The sequence below is a fragment of the Alnus glutinosa genome, chromosome 3 (genome assembly GCF_958979055.1).
Source record: "Alnus glutinosa chromosome 3, dhAlnGlut1.1, whole genome shotgun sequence".
Classification (NCBI taxonomy): Eukaryota; Viridiplantae; Streptophyta; class Magnoliopsida; order Fagales; family Betulaceae; genus Alnus; species Alnus glutinosa.
In genome coordinates this window covers 37,490,712-37,501,616 of record NC_084888.1, presented here as the reverse complement: position 1 = coordinate 37,501,616, position 10,905 = coordinate 37,490,712, and the positions used below count along the sequence as shown (strand labels likewise).

At 37.6% G+C, this 10,905-nt stretch overlaps 1 protein-coding gene across 1 annotated transcript; it reads right to left on the bottom strand.

The window, feature by feature from the left end:
* Positions 1-6,208: 6,208 nt before the first annotated feature.
* LOC133862521 (pentatricopeptide repeat-containing protein At2g33680-like) lies at positions 6,209-9,119 on the bottom strand. The gene is made up of 2 exons (XM_062298352.1): positions 6,740-9,119; positions 6,209-6,513 (listed from the first exon to the last, which is right to left on the bottom strand). Exon 1 carries the CDS (start codon positions 9,065-9,067, stop codon positions 6,776-6,778), a length of 2,292 nt encoding a protein of 763 aa, XP_062154336.1. The 5' UTR covers positions 9,068-9,119; the 3' UTR covers positions 6,209-6,513; positions 6,740-6,775.
* Between the last annotated feature and the right edge of the window lie 1,786 nt (positions 9,120-10,905).

Sequence of the window (10,905 nt, the reverse complement as noted above, 5' to 3'; positions counted from 1 at the left end):
AAAAATGGTTTGAATAAGAAAGAAAAAAATGGCTTGGAGCAGCGCATGTGACAGTTCAAGGCATTCATGTCCTCTATGAGGATATCGCATGGCACAGTAGGTGCTCAACAGTCTCCACCTACAAACGTAGGTAGTACGTCGTCTGTTAGAAGTGCATCTGCATGTATGATTCATATTGTGTATACGACATAATTATTTTAAATTTCTTTTCATTACTTGTCTAACTTTGCGTATAGTATTATATATTATAATTGTTTTTATTATTTACAGATAATGCGACAACGATTGGTCCGTTGTCGCCCTTTGAATGACGGCTGAGCCAGCACTCTCCTGTCTGGATACCATCGCCTGTTACACCGTCCCTTGCGTAGCAATCGCCGGGTGGCCAGTACACACCTGCGACGGTATCGCGTGATCCGCAGAGACGCCCTTCAAATTCGTAGATATTTTATGTAATTATTTTTGGTTTGTAAAGATTTGTGTAGTTAACAAATACGTTATTAATTATTGATTTGTGTAATTTAATTTTGTGATATTTTGGGGTAAAATAGATTTCGCGATATTTTAGGCCGAAAATAACAAAATTACAGCAAAAAAAGAAATTACAAAAGAAATTTCAAAAATAATTAACCTAAATAAAAATACAATTAGGTATTTATAAAAGAATTAAATTAAATAAAAATTAAATAAAAATTAAATTAAATAAAAATTAAATTAAAAATTAAATTAAATAAAAATACAATTAAAAATTGAAGAAAGAATAATATATAGAAATTAAATTAATTGGAAAATTATATTAAAAATAATATAAATTAAATAAAAAATATAATTTAAAATGTTTTAAAAAATGAAAATTTTGCCACGTGTATCACAGTACACATGGCAGACAGTTTGCCACGAGTACTATGATACACGCGGCAGACTGTTTGCTACGTGTATTACAGTACAAGTGGCACAGTGGACACGTGCATTACTGTACACACGGCTAAATGTGCATTTAGCTACACTCGAATCTAACATGCTTCGAACACGTGGCCACCTGTTAGCCACGTGTACAGTGTCCGTACATGTGGCAAGATGAAAGTGGCAAAATGTTAGTTTTTTTTGTACAAAATCAATATATTTTTTTATGATTCATTTTTTTTTTTTGGTTTAGATTAGATTAATTCAGATATCAAGTCTTTTTAAAATTTTAATTTAGTGGTATACATATTGCACGAGCAAAATCGTGAAGCTAATTATTTAATTAAGCCATATATGTTCATCGATGATCAATGTTTATTATATAGTACGTATAAGTTATCCTTTTGCAGGGAGAAGTATATATCGTAGGATTCTTGTGACTTGTGATAAGGAGCTAGCAAAACTCACGTGCGTCTCACTTCGGGATAGTACGTTCACATGCCCATGTGACCATGAACAAATACATATAATAAAACTACAAAGTTAGAGAGATAGTTTTTGTTGCATTTCTTTTTTCTTTTGGCCATATTCGATCATGTTGGCTATTGATCGAAGAATTAATCTACAAGGATATATATATATATATATATATAACACAATCAAACTTATTAACATTCAGCATCTCAAGTTCATATATAATTGAAATTTGAACTACTCTCTCTCTCTCTCTCTCTCTCTCTCTCTTACACACACACATGCACACGCATATATGCATTATATATGCACACGGACGTACGTTAGAAGAATAAAGAGGTCACTTTCCACTGGTCGTCACTGTTGGTATTCTAGCTATCATCAAATGCTACAAACTGTGCTTTGCTGTGATAACTGATAACCTTGTTGTGTGCAGAGAGGACTATCCATGCAAACAAAGAAGCTCGCACTTTGGACAGCTATATTACTTTGTCTTTTCCTTTGGCTTTAATTATTATTGACTTCACTGTGGAATTCATCATAAATTCAGCCTCAATTGTTTTCTTCTGATCATCTAGGCCGGTTTGATATATATCTCTATACGTACTAGAATTTATTTCTAGCGCGCAACTGTACGTGTAAAGGTTTTTCATACGTACACTAAGATCAACTCCTTATAATTAATCTCTACCAATATATACAATTAATTAATCTCGAGTTTTTTTATTAAAAAAAAATAAAATAAAATCTGTAATTTTTTAGTGAAAGCAAGGCATATATACTCTATCGTTGATAAGCTGGCCTTTAATTAATTTAAAGTTCTTAATATATTAATCCCGCTCAATGATTGTACGTACAAATAATAAAATACTAAATTATTAAAAAAAAAAAAAAAAACAATTTAAATAATGTAACACGTGACTCGTCCAAGAGCTTATTGGTCAGTTGTCCAATAGCATAGGAGCAACAGTGAAAATATCGATCCTCTTGCACCATTCTCGAAGCACCTGCGTCATGTACTTGATTCTTCCCGGATGGTAAACTTAATAATGGTGGTACCTCTATTATCTTCACACTTTTTCTTTTTTCTTTTTTTTAAGTGAGAAGAGTTGAGAGTTATATATTACAAGGAAGAACTCTTACCAGGAGGGTAATTAAGTGACCGGCAGATGTAACTAGTTGATCTCAAACACAAGCTGGGCCCCAGGGTGGGCCGGGGGAAGGGGAATTTGAACGTGAACTGCAGCCGAGTAAGTTATCACTTGTGTCAATGTGACATGATTATTAAAATTATTATTGAATAGGAATTTAATAGTAATTATTGAATTATTATTAATAAATTTGAATCAAATTGGGATGAAAATAAACTGGGATCTTGAAATTTTATAAAAATTAATCATTCCATTTTATACTTTTACTGTCGATGACCACTTGAACTAATACTATCTAGTGGTGAGTTCTATGTCATACTTAATGTGATGGTTAACTTTTATACCAAATGATATAAAATTTGGATAGAACTCACCCTTAAAAACCGGTTTAAAAGAAAGGGTACCCAAAAACTTAATTATATACATGTAATTAAAATTATACCTAATTAAGTCATATAAAACACTTTATTAGATCGTAACAGACACTCAAAGAATTACCTTAATTTGTGACTCTTCTTTTACTTTTATGAGCGAATGAACTCAAGAGCTCGATCACATATCTAAGTATATATATCATAAGTGTCAAGAAATAGCAAGCACTATGCGCGGGGGCGGGGGCGGGGGCGGGGGCATAAATAGTTATAGTCGTTGCTCAGCGCATGCAGTAGTACTGCTCATCCCACCAATTGTGACAAAAAGATTGCACCACGCACGTAGGGTCGGTTGCAGCTTTATATCGACCATGAAATAATAATTTCAAACACAAATGACAGAAAGATAATAGGTAATTAATAATATATGGAGCCAATATCACATCGCACCGAGTGCCCTTTGTCCCATATTTCTTCACATGTAAGCGAACGAGAGAGGGCAAAATCCACCAGTGAAAACAACCAAAAAACCATACAGTACTGCATGGCACAAGAGAGATACCCTGCCAAGGCCATATCGATCAGTTGTGGCGCGCGCGCGTCTCTTTGTTATTTTCTGGATAGTATATGAAAGGCAGAGATTGTTGCATTTCGATCGGCTTCACGTCTTACTTGGTACAATTTCTTTTTAAGCCCCACAAGATATGAGAAGCCTTTGAGTTTCTTTGGAATATGGTGAGGGTGAGGGTGGGGGAGAGTTGTAGACACTTTCTAGCATTTGGACAAGGAACTTTTCTCCAATTTCTACATGATAAGTCTTCGTTTGAATTGTTCATGAGATCGCAACAGTACATTAAAAAAGACATACAATCACTTGGATAGAGAAAGCTAAGCTGACTCCTAGCAAATACTAGTTATCTATATCTATAATTTGTATGCTTCTTTTCCGTGGTTTGGGTCCATCCAAATTGTCATGGGGATTTACAATTACTTTCATGAGACACTGCTTGTCTTGACTGTTCAGATCGATTAAATTATCTGTATATCACTAAACACTGTTCCTGTACTACTGAGCGAGTCATTTTAACGGAGAAGTGTTTCTCCTACTAGCAAAACCCCGGCCCGTTTGTTAATGTTTTTTTGAGGGTACCTTGTTTCTTAAAAAATAAAAATAAAAAATGTTACGATGCGGCGAAAAAGTAAAAATACTTGCTCAGTATTTAATTTGTATTTAGAGTTATTTGTTAATGTTTTTGTTTTTAAAACAGAAAACAAAAGTGAGAAATAAAATGGTTTAACAAACTTAGCCTGCTTCACACAGAAACCAATTATATGTGTCACATTCACAGTTTGCTCAACGCACGCAGATTATGACCCTCTCCATCGATTCTAGCTATTTCATAGTTCAGATTAAATATTACACATTTAATAGTTTATATGGACAAGTGGATCGAACCTTGCTTGAATCTGCCCTACGTATTAGCTAGCTTTCATTTGCTTATTTATGTATTTTGCTCATGCAATATTTTTCACTCCTAATGTCTTACATCATAGTAAAAGATTTAATTATCATTGAGGCATTTATTTTTTATGTGCCTTTGAACCACATCCAATTTGATTCGTAAATCTAGTTTTTGCTTTATTAGCCTTATTTTTCACACGCCAAAAGTGTAATGCAAACTATTTTGAAAGATAACTTCCAAGTCAAGTTCTACGTATAAGTAGTTTCACCAATGTGATCGAGCCTCTGGTCAAAAATGGCTCTCCCCTCTCTTGTAAGAAAACCCATCCGTTTCTCCCGACTGCCAACGAGGAGCCTCTTCCCCCTCCCCCCTTACCCCCCTACTCCTCCTTTCCCCTCCTTTTCTCGCCTTTTCGAAGGCTCAACTTGCCTCATCAGAGGCCTTATCTTGGTTCAACGTCTCCACCGGCTCCTCCTCCACCTCTAAATGTTTGTTTGCAGCCTCCATCGCCCGTCCCCAGCCTCGGATCTGCCCTCTTCCTAGAGTTGTTAGATTTGATTTTTTTTTTTCAAAATAAGATCTATCCACTTTTGAAAGCTCAACCACCACACGCACCACGCTACAATGATCTGGACTTCCTCCGCTTCATGTTGCTGCCATCCGCTTCCCAATCCAACCACCATGCATGCGTCGGCACGCGACCCACATACGCCTGCGTGTAGATCTCACTTGCAAGCACATGTATCCCACGTGCCGGCGCATGACCCACACACGCTTGCGAGTAGATCTCACTCGCGAGCGCGTGTATCCCATGTGCCGACGTGTGGCAGTTTCCTCCGCCCTCCCAGTTGCCGCGGGCCTTCCGTGGAGTTTCTGGCTAACCTCGTCGATGCGTGTTCTTCACGCGCCGGTGAGCAACCGCCACTTCACCGTCGTTGTCCCTTTATTTTTTTGCTTTCCCTAAGTCCAACAGCTGCTGTGTTGTTGTTGGTTTTATTTTCCCACTGTATTTCTAGGCGTTACGTTTACTTTTCTGTATCCCCTGTGATTGTTGTTTTGCAACTTGTATTTGGGTCCTATGAACTTTGTACACACCTTTAAACCCCTTTATTAGTGGCTTGGGTTCTTGGCATCAGTGCCAAGAATCAATAGAACCGCGTCTTAGGATGCATAACCTTCGCGTACTTACATTCTTGATGTTTATTTTGGGTTGTCCAACCCTAGTTTTGATGTAATTAATTTCCTTTCCAAAGTATCTTTAAAAATAAATAAAATAAAATCTACGTACAAGTTGTGCATCATATCAAAACTAGCAAACTAACGGAATGGTTGTTTAAGAGTAATAACCCGTTCTCGGCCCCTTTAAACCCATCCCCTGTCCGCGATTTATGAGTAATTCTACCCAGCAAGAAGAAATCCATCAAGTGTCCATCTCCATCCAAGTGTTTTTTTTTTTTTTACATGAGGGCTGACATGGCATGGTGCCATGTCAGCCGGAGATTGACACTTAATGAATTTCTTCTTGCCGGGTAGAATTACTCGCGGTTTATGGTTGTAAAAAAAAAAATGCAGTCATAACAAAAAGGAAGAGTTAGTGCATCCGTACATTCACCCATAGAAAGTTAAATAATCTGTCATAAGATTGCATTGGCATCCTACAGATGTGGTTATCTTTGATACTTAGTCTGCAATTAATAAACTTCACCAAAGTGACGAGTGGTGGAAGAAATAAATTAATTATAGCATCAAATATTGACTGCAGGTTCCATATACAGCAAGAGAGTTGATCAATATAATACAACGTCCAAAGATGAATGAACCATGCTCATTAGTAACAACCACGTACTAACAGAAACCACAAGCTTTTCATTCTCATTTCGTCATATCAATTATCAAAGAAGGAAACAAAATACCAACATCTTTAAATTGAAGAGCCTCATCAACTCAGTATAGGTTTCTGATGTGTTGATCTGCTTCAAAGATGGAGATAATTCACCTTTGACCTCGTTTTTGTACACCTTGAGCCATTGTTGCACACTATTTCAACTGCTTTGCCAAAATACCCATGATATTCGTCCCAATTCAGTTTCCTTGCTCAACAAAGTCAGTCACATAAGCACTAGCACTCTAGGAACCTATTCAGCAGCTATACTGCATCGACAAACAATGTTCAGCACTGGGATTAACCGTACCATGGTTCCACAAATATTCCTCAAGTGCTCTCCGCTTTTTTGGTACTTAGATGCTGTCATTTATGAGAGACAAGGCATCTCCAAACAGGGAAGTTCTACTCAGAAAGATTATGATATGCGGTTGTGAAACGCCGCGATTATATGATGATATTTACAAGAGATATTGACAAATTGATGGAATTTACCTCTTTTTGTGAGCTTTCATCAATCATACAAGGCTTTTATCTCCAATCCACATCTCGCAATGCAAAACTCAAGTCTGGCACATAACCCATGGACTTGATCTTCATCCTCAATTCTTCTAACTTCGCATATATGTGCTCTTTTTGTGGATGCTGTTGATCTCCTGCATAAAATTTATGGATTCTACCTTTTACAGAAATCCAACTATATCCTGCTTCCTTCTTTACACCCTGCTCTTTCATCCTATCTCTCAAAATAAGTCCATCTTCATAACTCCCTGTCTCAATATATGTGTTGGATAGAAGAACATAGGTAGCTGAAAATTCTGGCATAATTGGGAGGATTTTCTGAGCAGCAATCTCTCCTAACTCAACATTGCCGTGGACTCTACATGCTCCCAGCAAGGTTTGCCAGACCATTATGTTGGGCTCAATTGGCATCCTTTGTATAAACTCCATTGCATCATCCAAGCGGCCCACTCTACCTAAGAGATCAACAACACATGCGTAATGTTCCATCTTTGGCACCAGACCATAAGTGTCCTCCATTTGTTGAAAATAGTTTAGGCCCTCCTCCACCATACCTCCATGGCTGCACGCAAACAGAACACACAATAAGGTAACAGCATTGGGCTTCACACCTGACTGAAACATCCTCCTAAAGAGCTGAATGGAATCCTCCATTAGACCATGTTGAGCATAACCTGATATAACAGCTGTCCATGTAATAGTATCAGGGTTAGATATCCTCTCAAAAACCTGACACGCCTCAGTTATACTACCACATTTGGCGTACATGTCAATCAGAGCACTTTCTATGCACTTGTCAGTGTCCAAGCCAGCCTTGCAAAGAAGAGAATGGACTTGATGACCATATTCAAGTAAAAAAAGGCTGGTGCAAGCAACAAGAACACTAGAAAAGGTAAACTGATTGGGTATAAAGCCTTCTTCCCTCATCTGAGAGAAGATAGCTAGTGCTTCCTCCCATTCAGAACATTGAGAGTAACCAGTCAACAGTGTTGTCCAAGACACTATATCTCTCTCTTCCATCCTGTCAAATACCTTCCTTACATCTTCAAGTGACCCACATTTGGCATATGCATCAGCAATTGCATTGGAAACACTTACATTCATATTTAATCCACATTTTAAAACCATCCCATGAACTTCCTTTCCGAATTGAAGAAACTTCAATGCGGCAATTGCATTGAACACACTACAGTGCGTGTAAACATCAGATTTTATATCATTTCGGGACATTTCTTGAAAGAGTTCCAAAGCTTCTTGGCTAAACCCACATTGAGAATAGCCTGAAATCATTGCATTCCAAGGAGTGTTAACCCCGCAGTTGATGAAATTCGAGTCAAAAATGGATCTTGCTTCGCTTAAAGACCCACATTTGGAGAACATATCCATTAGAGCAGTTCCGACAAGAACATTAGACTCCAAACCCAATTCAGAAACATACTTGTGAACCTCTTTGCCCTTTCCTATATCACCTAAGCTTCCAACTGCTTTTGAAACACTAATAACTGTGTACAGATTTGGTGTAATGCCTCCTTTCTTCATTCTAAGGAAATGATCAAATGCTTCTAAGTGAAGACCATTCGAGGTGTACCCCGAGATCATTGCATTCCACGAGACTTGGTTATGTTCAGTCATGGTCTCAAACACCTTATACGAATCTTCAATCATTCCCAACTTGGCATACATATTAAGAAGAGATGTACTAACAAAAGTATGAGATGCAAAGCCTCTTATAACAATCTGGGCATGAACCATTCTACCCAACTCAACACAATCTAAACCAATACACGCCTGCATGATTGACGAATATGCAAACCCATCAGGCAAGATTCCACGATTCATCATTTCGCAAAAGAACTGGAATCCTCGAAGAAAAAAACCATTCTCCGTCGACCCAACAATCATGACTGTCCAAGAAAATATGTTTCTTTCAGACATTTTATCAAACACTCGAAGAGCCACATCAAAACCCGAGCATTTGGAATACGTATGAGCTACATGATTTAACAACACCAACAAATCCCTACCCGAAAAATCGGATTTTAACACGAACCCATGAACCGCTTTTGCTTGTTCTACTGACCCTTTATCGGCACAGTCACGTAGGAGATCAACCAATGGTTGAAAGTGTGACTGTTTGTGAGTTTCATCTCGTGCAGCTGATTGGGCAAGTTTGCCTCCGTGGGCTCCGTTTGATGGTAGAGTTAGAATTCTGTGTCTTACTTTTTTGTCGTTGGAAACAGGAGTGGGCAACACGGCTAGATGAGCAGGTTGAGGAACACCCAGTTTGATGGAGAAACTCATAGTCAGCGTCAAGAATATGGCTCAATCTTGTGTTCGCGAAAGCACCTCGAAAGTGCATATGGGACTGCAACAATGGTCCACCAATCAGGAATTTATGATTGATGGCGTAACTAAGATAATAAAATTTAATGCCAATAGAAATAATTTTTTTCCCTTATGTACTGCGTTTTATTATATATACAAAATTATGATAAAAACAATTCAAAATAAAAATAAAATACTTTATAATATAATATGTGGAAAAATGTATATTTATCAAATTACCTTCATAAATATATAGCATGATTATTATTATTATTATTTTTTTGCAAGTAGTACAAGCAAAAGAAACAAGAGTTACATTATACATAGGCTTGTCTTTTTTAAAGAGCTATAAAGAGCTTTTTTTAAAAAAAAAAAAACCTTTATTGTTAAATTTTTTTTAAATGTACATTTTGGCCTTTTTTTAAAAAAAAGAACAAAAAGTGAATTACTTTTTAAGTTTTTTCATTACACATATATTCTTTATGTTCGGCACAGCTTTTTATGCGCTAAAAATGATTTTTTAATTTTTTAACGCAATTCCAAATAAATAAGTCGTAGAAATTAGAAAGTAATATTCAACACTAAGAAGTGGCCTTCATGATGATTTTTTTTTTAAAGTGCCAACCGAGCTATAAGAAGTCTTCAAAGTTGGGATCCAAATGTGGAGAGAACCACAACAGGTCACAAGTAACTCTTACGAATCTACATTTAATGACAAAAAAATAGTTTGAATAATTAAGCACGTAACAGTAATCGCATCAAAAATTTGGAAGAGATGGTTCCCTATTTTTGGAATGAGAGGCAAATTACTACGATCAAAAAGGAAAATGATCGTTACACTTTACCGGCACAACTTGTGCATTCACACCAGATGCAAGGAAGTGGGACCTACACACTGAGCCTACTTCCTTGTGTCTAGTGTGAGTGCACGTGCAGCATGAGTGTAACAATCGCCCCTCGATCAAAAATTAAAAAAAATTTGAATAAGATAATCCTCTCCAGCTTTATAAGAAGACGGATTGGACAATGACGAACCTACATTTTATCATCATCATCATCATCACTATATCCATAGAAAATCATAAAAACATCAAGAAAATTCGTCCAATCAAGTGAAATGGATGACCTATTTCATTTCATTGTTCAAATTAAATTTTAAGATATATATATATATATATATATATATATATATATATATATATAATATAACATCACAGTCCCTGATAGATAGCTCAATCGGCTGGTGGCCACGCTTCATGAAGCAAAAGTCACTAGTTTGAATTCTCCCTCCCCTCTTATGCTCCGTTTGTTTCGACGTAAAATGGTTTCCGTCGTAAAATATTTTCGATGAAATCAATTTCAAAAGAAATTATTTTCTCGAAAATATTTTTCGGCGTTTGGTTCGCACGAAAAAATTATGAAAATTGAAAATGCAAATGTCGCCGGAATCTGGCGACGACCGGTCGCCGTCGCCGGAATCTGGCGAGCATGTTTGGCCGGATCCGGCCAAAATTGCCGGATTCCGGCAGGACACCTCCGGGCCCGGTCAGATCCGGCCGAATCCGGTCATTTTGGCAGGATCTCGGCAGGATCAATGGCCGGATCCAGTCAGATCCGGCCGGATCAGTAGCCGGATCCGGTCATATCCGGCCGAATTCCGGCCATTTTGGCCAGATCCGGCCGGATCAGTGTTCGGATCCGGTCATATCCGGCCGGATTCTGGCCATTTTGGCCAGATCCGGCCGGATCAGTGTCCGAATCCGGTCAAATCAGGCCGGATTCCAGCCGGTTTCTGTCCATGACTGGATTCCGGC

Coding starts and splice junctions, on each gene's coding strand:
- LOC133862521 (XM_062298352.1), bottom strand. CDS start 9,067: ATGAGTTTCTCCATCAAACTGGGTGTTCCTCAACCTGCTCATCTAGCC.